Here is a 25,518-nt window from a genome sequence, read left to right on the forward strand (position 1 = left end):
TTTATTAGATTCAGGTTCACAGTGTCATTTTGTAACTGACAGAATGGCAAACATTTTAGGGCAGAGGAAGCATAAAATTCAGTCATTTATTACTGGTATTGGTGAGATCCCTGCAAATGCATCGTACATTATTGCATGCAAATTTAAATCCAGAGTTAGTGATTTTTGCAGGAACTTAAAGTTTGTTATTCTTCCTAAAATAACTCAGCCACTATCTCCTACAGATTGATAAAGTAAAATTCCAACTTCCACCTAATATAGAGCTGGCAGATCTGGAGTTTCATGTAACCAGTAATGTTGACATGCTTATTGGAGAAGAAATATTCTTAGAAATGTTAAGTGAAGGTAGACTTAAATTAGTGGATCCTGCACGTATGCAAAATACCAAATGGGCATGGATAGTTTCAGGAAAGCGTAAACAAAATTGTGAATCATCATCGATGACTGTGTGTCACTTGGCTGTTGATGATAGTCTTGATGAACAACTACAAAGATTCTGACAAGTGGAAGAGTGTTCTAACAAACCAGCACTATCAGTAGAAGCTAAACAGTGTGAAGATGTTCAGCAGAGACGATACCGGCAGATTCACTGTCCGGTTGCCTTTGAGACAAAATAGAAACATGCTAGGAAATTCTAGACACAGCTATTACACGACTGCAACAGCAGGAAAGAATTCTGAGCAAGAATCCAGTGAAGAAACAGGCCTATGTAGACTTCATGGATGAATATGAGCAACTTGGACACATGGAGGAGGTTTTAGAAGAAAATGAACAGGTGAAGACGTCTACTATTTACCACATCAAGGTGTTATTAATGAGTCACGTTCGACAACCAAATTGCGAGTGGTGTTTGACGGTTCATGCAAGTCGTCTAGTGGTTTATCACATAATGTGATCCTAATGGTAGGACCCAATGTTCAAGAACTAGTTTCCATTTTAATCAGATTTAGAAAACACAGATTTGTGATTTTAGCTGAGATCGTAAAGATGTATATACAAATTAATGTGCATAAATTAGATGCAAACTTGCAATGGATTTTGTGGCAAAAAAGTTCTGAAGAACCAATCAAAATACTGTTTAAAAACAGTGACTTATGGAACAACCTCAGCTCTGTTTTTAGCCACTCGATGTCTCCAAACAATTGGCATTAGAAGAGAAGGATGCATTTCCAGAAGCTTCAGAGGTTGTTCTACGGAACTGATACGTTGATGATATCCTCACTGGAGGAGACTCAGAACTGATGTGTTGCTTTTACAATTACAGCTAATTAAATTATTAAGCAGAGGAAATTTTGAATAGAAAAAGTGGTGTACAAATGAGGCCAAATTACTAAAAAATGTTCAACGGAATTTCAACATGCAGGCTATACAATTCATTCAAATGATCAGAAGATGGTCAGCGGCAGATGAGTTCCATTTTTTGGTGAAACCAATTAAGGTAAACGAAAAAATTACAAAACAGCAAGTGTTAATCCATTAACTCATCCATTTTTGGTCCACTTGGATTAATTGGTCCAGTTATTCTGTCAGTTAAGCTATTGTTGCAACATTTGTGGGCACTAAAAGATTGGTTAGGATGAAGTCCAACGAACATCACTCGAAGCAAAGTGGACTCAGTTCTGTGATTTGCTTATTAAACTACAGTCATTAAGGATTCCTAGGCATGTCTTCAATGTTTCACAACATGAATACCAGATTCATGGGTTCTGTGATGCCTTCGAATCAGCATATGTTAGTTTACATCCTATGTGAGGGTTCAGACATCAAGGTACAACTAGTCTGTTCAAAGTATAGGGTCGTGCCTATTAAGAAAGTTAGTCTTCCAAGACTCGAGCTATATGCAGCTCTTTTATTGTCACGACTCATTCATAAGGTAATTTCAACTTTTCAAAATAATTTTACAAAGTGTGGTTTGTAGTCAGACCCTACTGTAGCACTTTCATGGATAAAATAGCCATCAGCTCAGTGGAAAACGTTTGTGGCGAATCGGGTTGGGCAGATCCATGACTTAACAAGAAAGTTTCAATGGAGATATGTTGATAGTGGCAGAAATCCAACAGATTCAATTTGAAGGGGTTTTAGCCAAATCTTAGGCAGCCAACTTTGGTGGAATGGTCCAAGTTGGTTGCTTGAACCTTTAACTTTGTGGCCTAAAAGAAAGATTGTCAACAAGGAAGAACCACTTGAAAGGTGTAACAAATCGGTTGTAGTAAAAATCAAATATTTGAATATAAATGGCCAGCCTTAAGAAATTGTAAAACATTTGATAACATAGTCTCAATGTTTCCTAAGAAATTAAAAAAAAAGACCCTAACTTCTGATACAATGCTGAATAAAAGACACAATCCACAGGATGTGGTGTACTGTTAGTTGGCGGTTGCAGCAAACACAAATGGGTGCATCGGTCTTAGTCATGAGATATCAGAGTGAGCCTAATGTGCCCTATTCACAAACGACAAATAATAACCTCCTTTTGACGGTTATTCTTGCATGAGGAGCTCCACGGTGACAGTGTTCATAACTGGAAGAAGATTGTTGACAGCAGCATTTTATTCACTTTGCCACTCATCGTGGATCACCCTCTTCAGAAAAAGACAGTCATCCGAAATAACATAATTAGTGAAAAGAAGCTGCAAACAAAACTCTTGCCACACCATCAGTGCACTACTCATTGTCTGAAATTCCCAATATAACTAGGGATCCAGAAGCTCACAGCTGTGTAACGTTGAGTCATTTTAGAGTTAACTGTCAGACTTACCAATTAAAAATTTAATTTGAACTTTACTTACTACTAATTATTTAATCTGGTCTTTGATAACTATTTCAGACTATATATTACAAACAACAGTGTAACATGTCACTAATCGTCTGCAGGGCACTCATGGAATCTGAACAGACAAGTACGTGTCGGAATGTTGAGCTAAGTATATTTAAGGCCTTGTTAATAGCATACAACTCCGCAAAGAAACACTGGCAATGGTGGGAAGGCCAAACATGCATGTTCTATTATCAACCACAAAAACTAATATCTAGTACAGCAACTGCTATTTTTTTCTGAAAGTGGAATAGTAATAACAGCAGCAAAGAATGACATCCAGAAAAAAAATGATGGGAAGCACTATTCCAATAATTGTAATAACTAGATGATCAATTGCACAAATACTTGAAATATACCATTAATAAATAAGAACATAATTATTGTTTTACATAAAATATTCAATATCACTTACTGGGAAGTCTATCATGTTGTAAAGTCAAATTTGATTGGATGTTTCTAGTGTCAAGTTCTGCAGATTTTCCATTATGAAATTGAGATTCACAAACATTATTTGAATTTAAAGACATACCTGTCATATCCATATTGGTACCTGGAACAAAGTCAATTTTAGCATGAAGTTTAAAGGCTAACTTTTTTGTTCTAACTATAGAAATAACATGATTAGTGAAAAGAGGCTGCAAACAAACTCTTGCCACACAATCAGTGCACTCAATGCCTGAAATTCTAATATGACTAGGGATCCAACAGCTCACAGTTGTGTAACGTTGAATTCACGAGGCTGGACTGATGATTGTGGAATGTGATCAGTTTGAGGGCAAGAAGATGTACTCCGATTAAGCCACTCATGGCTAGGAATGGAGGGGGTGGTGTAGCGGACAGTCATGCTACGAGGCAGGTGTTCTTCTCCCTCAGGGGGGAATTGAGATGTGTAGTGTTCGAGTAATTTTAGAGATAACTATCAGACTTACTATTTAAAAATTTAATTTGGACTTTACTTACTCCTAATTATTTAATCTAGGCTTATAACTATTTCAGATTATATAGTACAGACAGCAATATGTCATGTTGCTAATCATCTGCAAGGCGCTCATGGAATTTGAACAGATAAGTACATGTCAGAATGCTGAGCTAAGTATATTTAAGGCCTTGTTAATAGCATACTGCTCCACAAAGAAAAACTGGCAATGGTGAAAAGGCCAAACATGCATGTTCTATTATCAACCACAAAAGCTAATATCCAGTACAGCAACTGCTATTTTTTCTGGAAGTGGAATAGTGATAATAATAGCAGCTAAGAACAACATCCACAAAAATGATGAGAAGCACTATTTCGATAATTGTAATTACTAGATGCTCAATTGCACAAATACTTAAAAATAAATAAGGACATAAACACAGTTTTACATAAAATATTCATTATCACTTACTAGGCAGTCTATCACGTTGTAAAGTGAAATTTGATTGGATATTTCTATTTTCAAGTTCTGAACATTTTTCATTGTGAAATTGAGATCCTCTGACACAATTTGAATTTAAAGACATGCTTGTCATATCCATATTGGTACCTGAAACAAAATCAATTTTAACATGGAGGTTAAAGGAAGAATTTTTTGTTCTAACTATATCAGGATTCACCCTAATGAAAATATTATAAAATTTTCGTTGTTATATAACCAGATTTGTGTTCTTATGATATTGACAAGAACCAAAGCAGTAATTAACCAGAGTAGGGCGCCAAGGGGATAATAACATGGACAACAAGAACAGTAAGAACTGGAGGTAACTGTATATTTAGAACTAAGAAAAGGTGCAGACATCTGATGCCTAGCAGAGCAGTGGATGATCTCGGCTGTTCTTGCTGTCCATTAAGATGCTAGTTAGAGAATACCGCATCAAAGGTAGGATGATTTGGTTGCACCTTAATGCCAGCTCCACAGGAGTATATAAATTGGTTCCATCTATTCCAAAGAGATGGCTCCCCATTGTCCACTAGTAGACTTAACACAGGGCTTGAGCAAAACGTGCCTGTAGAGAGAAGATAAATGAATGATGGGCTGCACTGAGCATCTTTAGAATGGTAGCCCATACAGACTAATAAGACATGCATTCATAGATTAAGCAGGAACAGATCAGAGCTTGATAGAAGTGCAACATGCATATTCGATCAGCACCCCAAGCATTAGATAAAACTTTCATGAGATGAATATTTAAATTTTAATACTTAGATTTAAAAAAAAAATTTTTTTTTTAATTTTATGAAGGTTTTTGTTATCTTTAAAACTAATGTTTTTCTGCCACATTTTGATTTGAATTTTTTTGAACCAGTTGAATTTCTAAAACTTTATTTGGTTTCTATTAAATTTATTTACACAGATTTTCTCAAAATTAAATTCTCTATAAATTTTGTTAAAATTTTTATTTTCTTATTGGAAATTTAACAATTATTGAGGCCTGTTTTATTCAGTTTTTCAGTTCAAAAGATATAAGTAACCATAAAATTTGCTGCTTAATTTAGGTCCATAGAATCTTAGAATGATTTTACACTTGCGAGTAGAAAAAAGGGCATAATGTTTACTAGTTATCACTTGAAAACAAAAGATTTCTGAACACAAGCCAATAGAAACAGTTTAGCTTACATTAATATCATAGATCAGCTCCCAAATTACAGCAATATGCATTTTGAAACTATATAATCCCTTCTGTTGAAAAGTTTTTCCAAGGTTAGGGGGGGCTTTAACATAAATAACAGAATCTTAATAATGTAAAAAGGATCTAATTTTATTTCATATCAAACAAAATTAAAATGGTATTTCTACCTTAAAAAAATTCAGTTACACGAAACAATTTGCCAAATCCCTGTTGTGGGATGGTAGCATCTCTATCTTTTGAAAACAATAATTTGAAACCACCACCATCATTTGAATACAAAGACATAATTATAATATTAATACTGTTAGGTAAAAATATTTACCTAAATTTATAAATTTTTTATAAACAAAAATTTCTGAATGAAACTTTAATAAGAAGCTCAAAGACTACACAGGTTAAAAAAAAACTTTTTTTTCGATATGTGCCAACTGGCAGAGAATACACTAATTCCTCTTCCCTATTCAAAAAATATGTGCAAGGCACCTAGACAAACACGTTTTTTGTAATAAAAGTTTGTAAGAAATGATGTTCACTTTTTGACACACTCCTACGATTATTTTTCCTTAAAAATTCTATGTATAATAATTCAAATTCTATTCATTTCTAATTGAGCTTAAAGACCAACATTTTTAAGTCAAGCAGCTGTCAAATGGTGCTAGTTTTATGAGTATTGTAAACTAATACTGTCTTAGAGGTAATGTAGACAAGTATTATTTCTCAAAACAATTAAAATTACAGTTGTTTCTACAAATTAAGTTACATATTACAGAGAATTGTGATGATTGTTAGAAAATATGAAAGATTAGAATCTGAATTTCTATAAAATAACATAATTTTGTTACTTTTTTTTATAGGAGAATAAATGAATAAAATTTATTTTGCTTTTAAATGTATGGAGAAAGTCGAACAGCAGCTAAATATTTAAATGTGATGTACTATTATCTTTTATTTCGCTGAGAATAAAATTGACAAGACTAGTTTTATTTGGCTCAAGCTAGTTTCTCGTTTACCTTGTAGTTACATACAACCTTTTGTGTAGTTTACAACGTCGGTTATTCAGCAGTGTGTAGGATGTGAACAAAATGTTTGTAACTGTTCTTTGTTAATAAAGTCAAATCAAAAATGAATTACAAAATAACATATTCATGTTTCTTTTCATGACTAAACCAAGATGTAAGCTCAAAGCTTGTGCATGAGAAAATGGGATGAAAATTTTGCACTATATGAAACAAGTCAGACCAGGATTCAAACTTGGGACAAGTTTCCTCATGAAAGGCTGAGATGCTAACATTAAGCCACAGAGGTCAGCATAAGGCTTGCTTATAAACATTTTGAGAACGTAACATAAGTGAATGTAATTTAATAAATCATTTTCTTGATTCCTGTATCATCACACAAGATACTATTAATTTATATAAAAGATTTGGAGCAAACTGGTTCACTAGCTGATTACTTCTTGAATGGCCAACAATAGTAGTAAATGAAAAATATTTACAACTTTCAGTTCAAGTAATTTTAAAGAAAAAACAAATTCAATTAACTAGGAAAAGAGCTAAAGTTTGAAGTGAATAACAACTACTGTAAAATTCTAAAACAAATTTAAGACTTTTTTAGGTCTTAAATTTTTAGGTCACGTAAACTGCAACCATTATGCTAACTGGAATTACATGAATCCTCATCAAATCATTCAAGAAACAACAAATTTTTAAGGTATAGTAGACAGTTTGACATTATGGAATTTGTCCTTCCTTAATTCTTTGTAACGTGACTTCAGAAACTTATAAATGATCTAAGCTATTGTTATAGCAAGCTGACATACTCCTTAATCTGAAAATGTCATGTCTTTTATTTGACAACATGAACATACATTACTATACATATGTAAATTTGGATGCAAATTTCCTGAATACTAATTTTGTATATTAAACTGGTCAACAAGAAAAAAAAGAACTCCTACTAGCCCATGCAACTTAACACCACACAGGTAAACTGTAAAAATCAAACTGTACATCAGTAGACCAAAAACTAATATAAACAACCTTAACACCAATATAAAAAAAAAATTAAACAGATAAAGATACAAAGCCTATTCTTACTGCCTTGCATGAAGTAAAGGAAGTAGTAAACGTGAAAAATTTCAGTTTTCAGATTTCAACAGAAATATCCATTTTGACTATCTCTGAATCCATTTTAATAGTTTTGGCGTGACATCTGTACATGTTTATGTATCTCGCATAACTCAAAAATGATTAGACATAGAATGTTACAATTTTGTATTTAGGCCTGTTGTAACATTTAGTTGTACACCTGTACTTTTGATTGCAATCGACTGGGCCAAAAATGTTTACACAGGCAGAACTCTAAATAAAGTGGGTTTTCAATCTGGATTTGGATTTTTTTCTTAACTGCAGTAATAAGCCCTCGTTGAGAGCTTTTCAATGATATATGATAAGCAGGACTTATTTTCATTGTTTCCAGAGTTATAGCCAAATAAAATTTTAATTAATGAAATATCTGGATCTTACAAGGAGAAGGCACGTCGGTTCAAATCTGACTTTATATACATATATTTCTTTTAACTTTTTTTTTAACTTAAATATATTGATTTATTAATAATTATTAACCGCATTTGTAAAAAAAAATGTTTTAACAATAATTCAATAAAAAAAAAATCATAAGTTATTAGTGAAATAAAATTTTAAGTACGTTTCATTTTAATTCAAACATTTTTACAATCAGAGGTTAATAATTTTATTAATAAATCAATATATTTAAATTAAAAAAAAGAAAAGAAAATATGTATATGAAATCAGATTTGAACTGATGTTCAAATCTGAACATGGCATGGCTAATTTAATTTAGCAACTTTAAAAAAAAAGGATTAATCTTAAAAACTTACCGTTCAGCATTGTACTATCAGGCATTCTCTGAAATAAAATAAAAACAAATATTTATTACATGTTGAACATGAAGATTCATGGTATATATTAAATATTCTACATACTTGTCAGCACATCAAAGTGAAATCGTTTACTGATATTCCTGTTTCTAAGATAACTAGAAAGCTGAAATTTACATTTATTCCAAAGGGACGCCTTAGGAAAAATAAGCAAAAATTAAAACCATAAAGAAATTTTAAATTAAACTTGGATTAAAAGTGGATTTAGCTATAAAAAATGGAAAAGCTGGAAACTAGAAACCTGGCAGATATGTACATAGTAATACAGTGAACATATATATTTATTATATTCACTCAAGACTTGAGTAAATGGAATGGAATTATTAGGAGAATATTCTCCTAATTTTTGAGTACTTTTATAGAGATTTCTACTTGTTCAAGAAGAAATTTCTTTTAAATAATAAATTAATTAAAAATATAATTAAATCGTAGATACATATTATTAGTTGGTCATTGAAATAAATTATTTTGCTGTTATTACAACCCAAAGAGTAACACTGAAACTATATTTAAATAAAAATTATGCATTTTTAATAATTTAAATTTCATTTATATAACCAGAAATCATGATCAAATGTTTCATTATTGTTTTTCTTTCTGTAATTTTTAATCTTGAATGATTCAAATTTGACTTAAAAAAATATGTGTTCATCTCTTCAATTCCCATATTATGAACAACCTAACTTTATTTTTATTTATATTTATATATATACAGCTTATACTTGGCATATATATATATACATATATATATATATACACACACACCAAGCTAGTTAGACAATATGTGACCAGCTTGGCGTCCTGTCTCTTATTCTGCAACCTGATAGGTTGTAACCAAATGATGGTTAACTTGTTGCCCAAAATTCAGTGGCTACGTCACTATTACCATTTGACATGGATTTTTATAACATAATTAAATATTCTGTAATGTTGTGGCTTAAAAAAATCCTCAAGTCTATCTTAGTAACCTTCACAATATATCATTTTAAAATGGTACATCTAGCATCAAAATTGTTTATATACAATGGCATCTTTTCTTTTTTTTTAATAAACTGATCATGGTATGCACTTATTTGTAAAGCATAAAAGAATATATAAGAATATAAATATTTAATAAACTTATTTATTTATTCAAATATCTTTTAATTAATTATTTAAAAACAATCACTTTAAAAATAAAATAAAAATAAAAAACCATATAATCAAAAACGTTTTGAACAATGATAAACCTATCATGAATGGTGGGAAATTGCATTTGTTTTATCATATCTTGTACCATTGTATATAGTTGTATCATTGTCTCTGTTATATAAAAAGTAAGATTTCAATAACTAGTCTACATGCACACTGGCCAACAGTTTACAAGTATCAGCAATTAGTTACTGTGCATTGTTAAAACACCAAATAGCCACTTGTCCCATATTAAGCGTACAACATAGTTGCCAACAAGTTATTATCTTTCTATTATTTTTATGTGTAATACTTTTTTTATATTTACTGCTATTGATTTTGCATCACTACTACTGTTGCTAAGAAGAACTTTTCAAAATAAGGTATAAAAATAATCTGATTTACTTCCAACAGTTTAGCCTTCATGCCCACATATTTGAATGTCTGCTAAGTATTTTTGTAATTTGGAAAGTATCAGGCGCAATTATTTTTTAATTTTATTAGCAACTTTTAAAAATGGAGCTTACTGAATACAAGCAAACAACTTCATGTATGTAAAGGAATGATGATTTCACAAGACCACTTGCTAATTTATTTAATAATTTATCTACTTGAACTTCAAAAAGATCAACTGTATGCAGAACTATAAAAGAATAAAAAATAAAGTAAAGGATAACAGATGTAGAAATCCTGAGCCCATCGGGCTGGTCTAGTGGTTAACTCATCATCGCAAATCAGCTGATTTTGAAGTTGAGAGTTTTAAGGTTCATATCCTAGTAAAGGCAGTTACTTTTACACGAATTTGAACACTATCAATACCACTCATCACATGGTAGTATTTGAATACCACAGATCTCAGGAATGGTCAACCTGAGACTGTACAAGATAACACTTCATTTACATTCATGCATATCATCCTTATTCATCCTCTAAAGTAATACCTTACATTGGTTCCAGAGGAAACAGAAAAAAAGAGAGATATGCAAGTCCTGAAAGTGCTACTGATGAAATTTCACTAGACATGAAGTAATTTTTTTTGAAAAGTGAAATCCAAAAAGTTAAAAATCTATAAGAGAAAACCCACAGGAGCATGATAATAATTGATTATCAGTTCATTAAGAATTGCATTAAAACCATTTTAAATCCCATAAAATTTTTATGTCAATCATAGTTATCAGAAATTATTTTGACTGAATTTTATGACCTAATGATGGAAAAGCTGATAATGATCCACGATAATTTTCCATATGTGGGGAATACATTGCAGATCAAGTAATTAAAACAGTCCCTCATATATTAATGAACTTCAAGATAAAATTTATCAAGAGACTCATGAAATCCCACAAAATGAAATGGTAACTGCAGTTTTAAATTTTTACAACCATCCAGTACATTGTCAGGGTACACAAAGCATGAAGCATGTCTAGTAAAGATGTATATAAGTTCATAAAAATCTCTTGCAAAACTAGAAAATGCTTTTGTAATTTCATGAACATTCAAGTCAATAATTCAATTTTAATCTTTTAATGTGTTTCTTGTAATAAATAATCTGTAATGTTGTCTTTCTTTATTAAATGCTTATTACTGTTTTCTAATGAATAATTTCATTTTACAACAAAGGGTTGTGTCACAACCCTTCTAATTCCATTTAAAACGTTTTGAGTTGCTCCCTCCCATAAGAGCTTGAGTTATTGTAGTCTCATAAAAAAAAGAAAATATTGTTTTTGAAGGTAGGGGCAGTTGCTAAATTATTTTTTTTTATTTTGAACTGTTTGAAAGTTATTTAATGGTTTTTATAATTTTATTAACCCTCAAATAAATGAACCTACAAACTCTATCAGAAATTTCATTATAAAATCCATAAATAAGATTGCACTTCTGTCATAATAAAAATATAAAATGCTAAATGTTAAAAAAAAATTATATACTTACGTGATCATTATCATAAAGGTATGTAAAAACTCTTTCTGTCAAATCACTATACAAAGCAGCTAATGTATCCTGAAAAATAACATTCTAAGTTAGTAAGACATATAAAAACCAGTGGCTGAGATTATTCACAGTAGTAAAAGTGTGAGGTTAGTTGAATTATTTTTGTGTGCAGATCATGCAGAGCAGCACCTACTGAATGATGTGATCAGGAAAACCTCTTTGGCCATATTTTCTATACAACTTTAGTCATTTAGTTACAAATTTTAATGAGGAAGACGAGATGAATGAAACATTATATAAGTAAGATTACTAATCCATCAATGATTGCTTAAAGTATAAACAAAATTCAATCAATAAACATAATATCTGAAATAAATTGCATCATTAATTTAATTTGATGTTATCATTAAACTGTAATAACATCAATATAAGCTAACCCTGGACTAAGAATATTTTTATAATTATATTTACTCTAACCCTAAATAATTCAAATGTAAGTAGCTTGAATTTATAATACTTAAAGTTTATGATTAGTCTAAATCAGCACTGTCCAACCTTTTTACAACTAGGGGTGCATCTGAATGATTACAAAGGCTGTGGGGATGCCAGGATTCATTTTGACTATCTCCACACTACTGCTGCTACTAACAAAATCAATAATTGTAATTTATAATAATGACCAAAAACATTTGAAACAGAAATTAATTATATTTACTCACCACATAATTAATGTGAAATTTGATACTGCACGCTTGCTGCAAATTGAGGAAAATTTGGTGTGTAGCTGGAACAAGCTGCTCTTAAAGCATCAAGATGGGAGTTTGTCAGGCATGATCAGTACTTGTTTTTGATGATATTTATTGATGAAAATGCAACTTCACAAAGATATGTTGAACCAAAGCATGAATACATTTTCAGTACAACACTAAGGAGAATAGGATATTTTTCTCTGTCCACCAGAGTCCATATATTGCTACATGTTGCATATGAGGATTTTAAAGAAAGATCTTTTTGAAAATTTAAAATTTCCATTTCTAATTCTTCAATTTTATACTTTCTGAATATTTTACACAACCTATTTCCAAGTTCACTAACGTCAACGGAAGTAATTGGATTATTGACAAAAATATGGTTCAAGTACTGAAAACTGGCTAAATCTACTGTCAAACTCCAACACAAGAGTTTCAAGATTCTTGGCATAAGAGGAAAGATCTGACTGTTTCTAGAATTTATTTGAAATTTGTAAGTGTGAAAGGGAATTTCTGTTTAAATGTGTAATCCATAACTTCACTTTCTTTACAAACACATTTATAACACTTATCATATCTGAAATATTATGATATTCCCCTTGAAATTTGAGATTTAACTTGTTTAATTTTGAGGTGATATCTGCCAGGAAATGTAAATCTGGTAGCCATGATATATTACCAAGTTCGCGATAATATGGTCTGAGAGAAGATTTCGAAAAGTCTCTTATTTCATCTAGCAAACAACAGAATCGTTCCCAGTGTTTTACCCCTACTAAGACATCTTACATCTGCATGAATAATTACATCATCTTACTGAGTATGGTATATATTCAAAATACTTCAAAACAATTCATGACATGTAAAAGATGTTAAAGAACAATTTAGATCCGGAGTAACAGTACAAGGTGAAAAGATAAAGATGCTATGATTTGCTGATTATATAGTAATTCTAGCCGAGAGTAAAAAAAGATTTAGAAGAAACAAGGAATGGTATGGATGAAGTCCCACACAAGAACTACCGCATGAAAATAAACAAGAACAAAACGGAAGTAGTGAAATGTAGTAGAAATAATGAAGATGGACCACTGAATGTAAAAATAGGAAGAAAAAAGATTATGGCGGTAGAAGAATTTTGTTATTTGGGAAGTAGAATTACTAAAGGTGGACGAAGCAAGAGCAATATAAAATGCCAAATAGCACAGTGAAACGAGCCTTCAGTCAGAAATATAATTTGTTTACATCAAAAATTAATTTAAATGTCAGGAAAAGATTTTTGAAAGTATACATTTGGAGCATCGCTTTATATGGAGGTGAAACTTAGGTGATTGGAGTACCTGAGAAGAAAAGATTACAAGCTTTTGAAATGTGGTGCTATAGAATGTTAAAAATCAGATAGGTGGATAAAGTGAAAAATGAAGAGGTGTTGCAACGAATTGATGAAGAAAGAAGCATTTGGAAAAAAACATAGTTATAAGAAGAGACAGACTTATAGGCCCCATATTAAGGCATCCTGGAGTAGTTTCTTTAATATTGGAGGAACAGGTAGAAGGAAAAAATTGTGCATGCAGGCAACGTTTGGAATATGTAAAACAAACTGTTAGGGATGTAGGATGTAGAGGGGTATACTGAAATGAAACGACTAGCATTAGATAGGGAATCTTGAAGAGTTGCACCAAACCAGTCAAATGACTGAAGACAAAAAAAAGAAATACATTTTGGAAATGATTCATCCTTAGCACAAAGAGATAGAAATCCATTATTCCTACCAGGCATAGAAGGCGCCCCATCCATTTTTGTAGCAACAAGCTTTGAAAATGTAAAGTTACTATTTTAACATGTTTATAGAACGCACTATTAAACATGTCTTCTCCCCTAGTTTGTCCAAGAAATGGCAACAGTTTGACAAACTCTTCCTTTATTGTAAAATCACAGAAAACCATTCTAATAGGTACACACAATTCAGCAACATCAGACATGTAAGTACTTTTAACAAACTTCAGTGAAAAATATTCACATACTTGCAAATCCTGACGTAATTGGGATTTCAAATTATTAGATATATGTTTGCACCTAGCCTAACAAAAAATTCAGTCTTTTAAAACTGTTAGGTTTAAATTTATTAACAACTGACTAGAAATGACCCTCATTAGTTTAACTAACTGTTTGAAATATCAGTGTCTTTGTGAATAATGCAACATTTGCTCAAAAAAAAAAAAAAAATCTGTTTTAAATATGACAGTTTCAAATTTATTACAAAGAACGCTAAGGACTTGAGTGAAGGGCAGACCAACAGATGAGTAACAATTAGATAGCTTGTTCTTTCAAGCTAGACCCCCTGCTAGGAGGATCTCTTTATACCTACTTATACCATTACAAATATAGGAAATGAATTTGTCAACAACAATGACAAAGAAATGAACACGTATTAAAAAGGTTGCCAGCAGAATTACTTCTGTTGAACTACTGGAAAATATAATGGCTAAAATGTACTTTTTATATCATTTTTAAGATGTAAAATATAATGTTATTTTGTGAATTAGTATAAAAAATTGGCAAATGGGTGCAGGTGTCAGAAAATGAAACGAAGGGCACCATGGCGCCTGCAGGCCTGGATTGGACAGGGCTGATCACATATAAAACTTTTGGTTCATTGTAACACTAAAATACTGGCACAAAAAACATAGAAAAGGAAAATAAATGATGTGCAGTAATGATTATTATTATATTCACAAATTTCACCACTAAATAAAAATACCTCCTCTATGAATCATGAGACCTTGCCGTTGGTGAGGGGGCTTGAGTGCTCAGGGATACAGAGTAGCTGGACCGAAGGTGCAACCATATCGGAGAGGTATCTGTTGAGAGCCAGACTAAGGAATGATTCCTGAAAGAGGGCAGCAGCTCTTTCAGTAGTTGTTAGGGGCGTGAGTCAGGACGACTTAAACGGCCGTATCAACATCACTCAGTCCTCTTGAGTACTGCGCAGCTGAAAGCAATGGAAAACTACAGCTGCTTTTTTTTCCAAGAAAATGTGGCTCTCTGCATTTTCACATAACAATAATGGAGGCGCCTTCCTTGGTAAAATATTCCGGAGGTAAAATAGTCCCCCGTTCGGATCTCCGGGTGGGGATTACTAAGGAAGGGGTCACCAGAAAAGTAAAAAATAACATTCTACGAGTCGGAGCGTGGAATGTTAGAAGCTTAAAAAAGGTTGGTAGGCTAGAGAATTTAAAAAGGGAAATGGATAGGGTAAACGTGGATATAGTAGGAATTAGTGAGGTTCGGTGGGAAGAGGAAGGCGACTTTTGGTCGGGTGACTTTAGAGTAATTAACTCAGCGTCAAATAATGGGCAGGCAGGAGTAGGTTTCGTGATGAACAAGAAAATAGGGAGGAGAGTGGAGTATTTCAAGACGCATAGCGATAGAGTCATTGTAATAAGGATAAATTCAAAACCTAAACCGACAACGATTGTTAACGTCTATATGCCTACAAGCGCCCATGATGATGATGAGGTAGAATGTGTATACGAAGAGATTGATGAAGCAATTAAACACGTAAAAGGAGATGAAAATTTAATAATAGTTGGAGATTGGAATGCAAGCATTGGAAAAGGCAAGGAAGGAAATATAGTGGGTGAATACGGGCTGGGCAAAAGGAATGAAAGAGGGGACCGACTTATAGAGTTTTGCACGAAGTATAATTTAGTAATTGCCAACACCCAATTTAAAAATCATAATAGAAGAGTATACACTTGGAAAAAGCCAGGCGATATTGCAAGGTATCAGATAGATTATATCATGGTTAAGCAAAGATTTAGAAATCAACTCGTGGACTGCAAAACTTACCCTGGAGCAGACATTGATAGCGACCATAATTTGGTGATAATGAAATGTAGATTGGGGTTTAAAAACCTGAAGAAAAGGTGTCAGATGAATCGGTGGAATTTAGAGAAGCTTGAGGAAGAGGAGGTAAAGAAGATTTTTGAGGAGGACATCGCTAGAGGTCTGAGTAAAAAAGAAAAGATAGAAAATGTAGAAGAAGAATGGGAGAATGTTAAAAAGGAAATTCTTAAATCAGCAGAAGCGAACTTAGGCGGAATAAAGAGAACTGGTAGAAAACCTTGGGTTTCAGACGATATATTGCAGCTGATGGATGAACGTAGAAAATATAAGAATGCTAGTGATGAAGAAAGTAAAAGGAACTATCGGCAATTAAGAAATGCTATAAACAGGAAGTGCAAACTGGCGAAAGAAGAGTGGATTAAAGAAAAGTGTTCAGAAGTGGAAAGAGAAATGAACATTGGTAAAATAGACGGAGCATACAGGAAAGTTAAGGAAAATTTTGGGGTACATAAATTAAAATCTAATAATGTGTTAAACAAAGATGGTACACCTATATATAATACGAAAGGTAAAGTCGATAGATGGGTGGAATATATTGAAGAGTTATACGGAGGAAATGAATTAGAAAATGGTTTTATAGAGGAAGAAGAGGAAGTTGAGGAGGATGAAATGGGAGAAACAATACTGAGATCTGAATTTAAGAGAGCATTAAAAGATTTAAATGGCAGAAAGGCTCCTGGAATAGACGGAATACCTGTAGAATTACTGCGCAGTGCAGGGGAGGAGGCGATTGATAGATTATACAAACTGGTGTGTAATATTTATGAAAAAGGGGAATTTCCGTCAGACTTCAAAAAAAGTGTTATAGTAATGATACCAAAGAAATCAGGGGCAGATAAATGTGAAGAATACAGAACAATTAGTTTAACTAGTCATGCATCAAAAATCTTAACTAGAATTCTATACAGAAGAATTGAGAGGAGAGTGGAGGAAGTGTTAGGAGAAGACCAATTTGGTTTCAGGAAAAGTATAGGGACAAGGGAAGCAATTTTAGGCCTCAGATTAATAGTAGAAGGAAGATTAAAGAAAAACAAACCAACATACTTGGCGTTTATAGACCTAGAAAAGGCATTCGATAACGTAGACTGGAATAAAATGTTCAGCATTTTAAAAAAATTAGGGTTCAAATACAGAGATAGAAGAACAATTGCTAACATGTACAGGAACCAAACAGCAACAGTAGCAATTGAAGAACATAAGAAAGAAGCCATAATAAGAAAGGGAGTCCGACAAGGATGTTCTCTATCTCCGTTACTTTTTAATCTTTACATGGAACTAGCAGTTAATGATGTTAAAGAACAATTTAGATTCGGAGTAACAGCACAAGGTGAAAAGATAAAGATGCTACGATTTGCTGATGATATAGTAATTCTAGCCGAGAATAAAAAGGATTTAGAAGAAACAATGAACGGCATAGATGAAGTCCTACGCAAGAACTATCGCATGAAAATAAACAAGAACAAAACAAAAGTAATGAAATGTAGTAGAAATAACAAAGATGGACCACTGAATGTGAAAATAGGAGGAGAAAAGATTATGGAGGTAGAAGAATTTTGTTATTTGGGAAGTAGAATTACTAAAGATGGACGAAGCAGGAGCGATATAAAATGCCGAATAGCACAAGCTAAACGAGCTTTCAGTAAGAAATATAAGTTGTTTACATCAAAAATTAATTTAAATGTCAGGAAAAGATTTTTGAAAGTGTATGTTTGGAGTGTCGCTTTATATGGAAGTGAAACTTGGACAATCGGAGTATCTGAGAAGAAAAGGTTAGAAGCTTTTGAAATGTGGTGCTATAGGAGAATGTTAAAAATCAGATGGGTGGATAAAGTGACAAATGAGGAGGTATTGCGGCAAATAGATGAAGAAAGAAGCATTTGGAAAAATATAGTTAAAAGAAGAGACAGACTTATAGGCCACATACTAAGGCATCCTGGAATAGTCGCTTTAATTTTGGAAGGACAGGTAGAAGGGAAAAATTGTGTAGGCAGGCCACGTTTGGAATATGTAAAACAAATTGTTAGGGATGTAGGATGTAGAGGGTATACTGAAATGAAACGACTAGCACTAGATAGGGAATCTTGGAGAGCTGCATCAAACCAGTCAAATGACTGAAGACAAAAAAAAAAAAAAAAAAATAAAAAATTAACAGAAAGCTCTTAATCTTAGCCTAGTCTAAAGCTTTTACAATTTGTTTCTGAAATTGCAAAGCTGGCAAGTGATTATATAATTCAATGCCAATTTCATATGCTCCTTTTTGTTAAGGCAAGAATATTAGTTTTTAAAATGTGATGTTATATTGTCATCATATAGACTTAGTAAATTTCAATTTATCCAGGTTACACTTGACATCAATATCATACTAGTAAACAGAAGACAATTAGAGTATTTTAAAATGACAATTTATAACATTTTTTATAATTTGAATAATTTATCCTTTATTTCCCTATGAAAAATATCAAAAGAAAACAAGGAATGGACAAAGACAAAACTGAGATGAGTGAAGCTGTATCTACAGCCAACTTCAGCTTCCTGAGTAGGAAACATGCAGAGCATATTTTAGACGTGCTTGTATATCTGGTTTCTGACTCAACTTTTAGTCTTTGAGTAATAACAAAAAAATAACATAGTCTTTAGGAAGGTATTGGAGAAGCTGTTAAAGAAAAGACTGGTTGCAGCAATGAATCAGGCAGGTAACTTATCACCCAGCCAGTATGGTTTCTGGTAGGGTTGGTCGACCCTAGATGCAGTCCAAGAGATTGTTGAGGCAGGGCGGCGAGCAGAAGACCACAATCATTTTTTGCACCGTGTGGTCCTTCTTGTTACGTTGGATGTGAAAAACACGTTCAATTCTGCACGGTGGATCAATATGATTCAGGCCCTGGAATAGTTGTTCCATGTGGCTTGATACTTCCTCAGAATGGTGAATGCTTACCTGCGGAATCGTGGTCTCATCTATGAGATGGTGGCAGGCTGGTGTAGGACCGCAATCACACCAGGAGCACAGGGTTCAATTTTTGGCCCAACCTTTGGAACACCATGATGGTTTCCTGAGGCTGGAGATGCCTGAAGAATCGGCCTTGGTTGGGTACGCTGACCACGTTGCACTACTTGTCACAAACCACAACATGGAATGCGCCCAACTGAGGCTCAGCTGGGCCATGCACAGTCAGTGCCTGGCTGGATGACCAAGGGTTGTCTCTCGCCCTCATCCCAACCCCATAGGGGAAGACACCCACCTTATGAGGCTTCTGGTCACTATACCACCCCCCTTCCTAGTCCTGATGGGCTTTAACAGGAGTGTCTAGTCCTCAGCAAAACAGAGATCATGGTTCTAACAAAGAAACATTTCAACATCCTCCCCCCCCATGGGTTGGGGACAAGATTGTAGAGACCAAGCTGGCCGCAAAATACCTCGGTATGATGGCTGACCGAAAACTCAGCTTCGCTGAGCAATTTCGGAGCTGCCGACAAAGCTGTGACAGCTATAACCGCTCTCAGCCTGCTCATGGCAAATGTCGACGAACCGAAGGCCAGCAGACGGCGATTATTGATGTCCGTGGTGTATTCTGTCCTGCTGAAACCGAAACCGGCTCGTGCAGGTGCAATGCATCACTACCTTGAGAGTCGCTTCCGTGTTCGAACAGTTTCCAAGCCTGCCGTATTGTTGGTCACCGGCATAATACCCAGTGCTCTTTTGGCAAGAGCGCCAGGCAGCCGGCAGGAGGGATGGACAGGCGAAGACTGGCAGACCATCGCCAAGGAGGAACCGGACTTCCACGTTTCTCGCATGGTAAGGAATTAGTTTAACCACCCGAAAATTTATTTATGTAGCAGTTTAAATACGAAATAGGTAAATTGATCGATCCTGGGACCAAGAGACAATAGAATGATTGACAGCAAGGCCTATCCCTCTGGTCAGCCCATGGGCAGAGCAGCGGCATGGAGAGGTGGAATACTATATGAACCAGTTTTAATGGGTAAGGGGTACTTCCACACTTATCTCCATGTCGAAACTTTGCCTAATTAAGGTCTTATTTTTCTTAGGCACAATTGGTAAAAATTAAAACAAAGTATTTCCAGTAAAGATTTTGCAAAATCGGACCCCCACCCCAAAAGCTGCTCTAAATAAATCAATGGCTAAGTGGGTATACTTCATCATTAGTAACCCTCTCACCACAAGGAGTGCTAGTGTAACACTGATGTACAGATGCTGTAGTCACCACAGGTAAGCGGTAGAATTACATAAATGAATAGTAATTAAAGCATACAAACTTATTTAAGGTGGCTGCTAGTGCTGTCACACCTGTGCGAATGAAATATGTGCACGCGCTTTAGTTAGAATTATTGAATTAAATTATCAAAAAAAAAATTGTATTGAATAAAATAATAAATATTTTAAATTATGTTGTGTGTAAGTTGTGCTGCATGATGGGAAAATCCTACAACTGTATTGTCAGCTTTTTTAAAAATAATGTAATTTTTTTCATTTTAGAATGAAAAACATTGAGGTTACACAACATAATAGTTATAAATCTCTCTACTTTGACATATTCTAAACATAAGGAAATGTACTTCTAATAACAGATTATTGCAATTCATTTCTAGGAGATTAATTTGATACAGCCACCCCATCACAACCAGCTACATATAAAGGGTTAATCAGTGAGCTTTTATGTAAAATAATAACTTTCTGTGTATAATGGCTGAACAGCCATTATAAAAAAGCCATTACAAAAAGGTTTTGTTTAAATTAAACAAAACCTTTTTGAGTCTAGAATCATAATCCATTACATGATTTTAATATTTAAAACCAACTTGATGAATTTTCATCAAGCACAATTAGAATTATTACAGTTTAGCTTCATCTATAAACAAAAAAGACCCATAATTCCAAATTAGAAAAATATGCTTTAATAAATCTTTAATTATTGATCAAACATTATTATCTTTTCAGACACAGGGATCACCTTCAATGCACCTAAATTCACTAGAATTCAACATTAAATATCTGAATATTAAATATATTTTAAACACTAAAAATAAAATCTCTAATTAAAAATGAGATAAGATGAAACTGAATAAAATATACTTTTATTTGAAGTACAATAAATGTTTTTTCTCTCTAAAATTAGCCTTACCACATTAAGTTTTTCATGCGCCCAATTCAAATGCTTTCTATAATAGTCACATTTTTTTAACAAAACTGGGTTGCTGATGTTGTGAAAACTCCATTGTGCAGGAGACAGAGGAACTTTAAAAAGTGATGTTCCATCATTATGAGTTTCATTGGCAATTCTAGAAGACATCATTGGGTTATTACTTGCAGGTGGTCTGCTAGTGTCACTTTGTATTGAACCCTTTTTCAGCTTTTCCAGCAAGGTAAGTTCTTTTGTTTTTTGTAATAGAACAAAACAATTATCTCCACTCATGTTCCTAAAATCAAAAATTAAAATACAAAAAACTGTGATAAATTTCTTTTATTTATGAAAACTGAGAATAAATAACATAACTAAACAGCAAGCAATCTTACTGTTTCATTCCATGCCATAAAATATACACATACATAGAATTTTACTATATATATCAAACCCAATTGTAAAATATAACTAAAAAAAAAAAAATTGCTGCAATAACAATTACTTTAACAAAGGTAATATAAATAACAACAATAAAATACGGTTTAAAAATCAGAACTGTCTTTTAAATAAAAATTCACTGTATTAATAAATCATTTCTTTAGAAGAGAATCTTTAAGATATTTTGCACTAAGGCAAAGCAACATTTGAGATTTCATGGGAAAAAATATGACCAGATAATAGTAATAATTTAGGCAAAATTAGAAGAATAAGATTTAATAAGTCAATAATTACACAAGTCAATCAAAAAAAGTAATAATTTGGAACTGAAATAAAAGGTGAATATATTTTTTATGCTGACCTTAAAATGAAATCAGTTTTTCTTCATCACCTTCAGATGTTTTTGTTACGACCCTTTAAAATATTGAGAAACTTCTTAAATAATAAAATACAAAGATAATAATAATTACAATTAGAATTCATATCTTTATTCTGTAGACATTTACGTTTATCTTAATGTAATTATCTTTATTTCTTTAGAAATTAGTCATCTTGATTTCTTTTTTCTTATTTTTCTTTTGTTTTCAGTGAAGCCTTCTCTCTTCATCATCGCAGTAACTCAACATAGATTCATCCCACCTGCCTTGATAACATTGTTCCATCTGCAATATATCTTGGTGGAACCTTTCTTCTTGTTTGTCGCTGTCACCCAAGTTTAAAGGGAAAAAGTCCAAATGAGAATGTAAAAAATGAATTTTCAATGACATTCTGCAGCCTAAATTTTTGTAGTTCATTAAGAATTCATTTATTAGCTAATCATGGTTTTCAGCCTTTTTGCTTCTAAAAAAACCAGTAACAACATCTTTGAATGACTTCTATGCTACTAGTTCTTTAGGATTCAATTTACTGTAAAATATATTTTCATGAATTAATTTTCTTATTTGTGGCTAGATGAATATTCTCTTTTTTTTACTTGGCTTCACTTAATTGTGAAAAAATCTCAGGTAAATATTTAAAGCTGTCCATATTTTTACAAAATTCTTTATCAGGCCTAATTTTAAGTGTAGAGGTGGTAAAGTAATACGACCTGCTTCGACAAGGGGAATATTGACAACATTTTCCTTTACTAGGGTAAAGTGATTTCTTTTTGACTAGTCTTTAATTGCATAGTGTTCATCTGTAGTCCAACTATCTCACAAACACAAGAAACACATATACTTTGTAAAGCCACTCTGGAGGCTGAGAAGAAGCCCTATCGCTTTCAGGTCAACAGTGATTCGCCATGAGTATTCATCACACTTAATAGCTTTTAAAATTTTTGACATACTTTCATATGTTTCTTTTATTCTTACAGTATGTGCTACTATTATAGAAGAAAATTTATTCTAATTATGCAACAACACTCACAGTCTTAAACTTCTTTTTGATTAGTATATACATAAACGACAATCATGAATAACATATTCAATGTCCAGTTCAGACATTAGTCCCTAACATCAAGGCAGGAACAAATTATACAATCTCTTCTGAAGTATTTCAGAAAAATTTAATTCCTATTTCTATATAAATTGTTTCTGAAATTTTAGTATCCTTGTTTAATAAATTCCATTCTTTAACACATGAACCTAGGAGTTCTGCATGCCATTTCGACAAATACAATTCACGAATTAATTCGCTAAGTTCTGCTTGTGTGATGGGATTTTCAGTATTTAATTCTTCTGAAATGTAATTAATATCTATTGAAGGTGAGGATTCATCGGTTGAGCCTTCTAGGAAATCAGACATTTCTTTCCACGAAGTTGAAACAATCTGAATCGATAAATCAACACCACGAAGTACTGGTCTCATAGCTGAACGAACATTTGGGTATGCAATACTGTTTTTATTGTTTGAATTGAAACAGCAATCATCATAATAGTTAGTAGGATCTCGTTAAATCATAGGTATACCAAAAGGCAAATACTTTTTTCCTTTTAACCGTAGGGTTAGTTTAACATAGCACTTGATGGAGCCCAGGATTTATCTTGGTCTTCCAACGGACAGTCAAAATAATGTTTGTAAGCAGTTTTCAGCAGATTCGATATTGGTTTTCATTGACTTTTCGTGAATTCTCCGCAAACTAACAAAAAGTATTTGGAGAATTTTTATAAGCCCGATTTTTATTCATTGTAAAATTCAAAATGTTTTAATGAATGAAAGTAAACTGAAATATTACAGAAACACTTAATTATAAAAATAATTAAGTTTTTAAAAATACTTATTTAAAATACTTCATAAAATTGTTTCACCAAGGAGTGCAATAAAATATATTGTAAAACACACACAAAACTTAACAGGTTGATCTTCAATAAAATAATACCAAAGTTGTTCTGTCATAAAAATCTTTCCCTAAATTTATGGCATCACTTATGAAACAATATTTATAATATGTCTCTATGATAAAATCACTACCACAAATAAAGAACACAGCAAGTTATACCAAGAACTGAACTAATACTGAAGAAAATTTCATCATGTTGAATTACTTATTACTTGACTCACCGACATGTCTGATTTGACATTAAATGACACTATTTCACTGCAATGTATCAAATATAGGTTTACAACATGCATTGCAATATAAATCAGATGTAAGTAGACATACTAACTTAATTGTATTGTTTGTTCCACGAATGATGGAACAAATAAATTTAAGGGGTTGTAACTTATGAACTTAATTTAACATTTCAAAATGAAAAATATAAATAAATAAGCAAAAAGAAATTCTTGATTAACCAAATTACCAGATAACTAGATAAAAAAACGAATTTCATTTCAAAACGAACCAAAACTTATAAGTAATTGTTCAACAATAAAATACAGTTTAAAGTAAATCTTCATTATTCAGGAAAAATAAATAAATTAAAAAAGTTATTTAACCCTGATACAAAAGGTACTAAAAAAATTATTATTCTAAATTAAAATTTACTTATCATTTACAGTACAATTAACTAAATTTAAAAAAAGACACAAAAAATTTTTTTCTAAAAAAAAAACTATCAGACCTAACTGAATTGAACAGTTAAAAATACTTATTGTAAATAAATAAAAACCAAAATCCGGATCTAGATACACTTTCCAGTACATCTACTTTGTTACAACTTATCTCAATTTATGAGAGTGACAAGCGATATGTACATAATTTAAGAGCAAAATTCAAAAAATTAATTTAAAAAAATTACTGTTAAATCCTAAATTCAAAAATTAATAAAAATAAAAAATAAAAACTAATGTACCACCTTAATAACCTCCTTATAAGTGTATCTTGACCTAACATAAATCCAAAAAAAGAGAAAGAAAATAAATTTTCATTACACTCAACGACAGCGATATACAAGTAAAAAGGTACAAAAAATCGTGGAATATCATTTAAATCATAGGTTCCTCTAAAAAGATTTAAAAACCGCCAGATCTATTAAATTTCAATCAATAAAATATACTACCTTAGAAACCAACATTAATTTAGAATAACAGGGTATCTAATTCTGGTTTAAATACAAATTTAAATAGAGAAAAAAAAATTTATTATATAAATTTCACCTAATACAAAATATAAAAAATATAATAAAACTAATTTCTAAAAAAAATTAACTTGAACCTGATGTATAACCGCAAATGCAGGGACAACATTTTTTAATTCTAAAAAATATAACTTCAATTAAAAAATTAACTTTAGAAAATTCCTAAACTTAAATAATAATTATTTTAAAAAGGTCTTCCTCCCTAAGTGACAAATGAAGCTACCCCTAACTTTAAATG

At 32.2% G+C, this 25,518-nt stretch overlaps 1 protein-coding gene across 1 annotated transcript in view; it reads right to left on the bottom strand.

The window, feature by feature from the left end:
• LOC142321430 (uncharacterized) overlaps positions 1 to 25,518 on the bottom strand; it is a 54,859-nt gene that overhangs the window by 23,157 nt on the left and 6,184 nt on the right. The window contains exons 2-6 of the mRNA XM_075359500.1: positions 21,283 to 21,577; positions 11,490 to 11,558; positions 8,328 to 8,355; positions 4,207 to 4,344; positions 3,231 to 3,368 (exon numbers count right to left, since the gene is read on the bottom strand). Coding sequence (XP_075215615.1) covers positions 3,231 to 3,368; positions 4,207 to 4,344; positions 8,328 to 8,355; positions 11,490 to 11,558; positions 21,283 to 21,573 — 664 coding nt within the window. The 5' untranslated portion in view covers positions 21,574 to 21,577. The remainder of the gene's footprint in view (positions 1 to 3,230; positions 3,369 to 4,206; positions 4,345 to 8,327; positions 8,356 to 11,489; positions 11,559 to 21,282; positions 21,578 to 25,518) is intronic.

Source organism: Lycorma delicatula, chromosome 3 (genome assembly GCF_047948215.1).
Source record: "Lycorma delicatula isolate Av1 chromosome 3, ASM4794821v1, whole genome shotgun sequence".
NCBI lineage: Eukaryota > Metazoa > Arthropoda > Insecta > Hemiptera > Fulgoridae > Lycorma > Lycorma delicatula.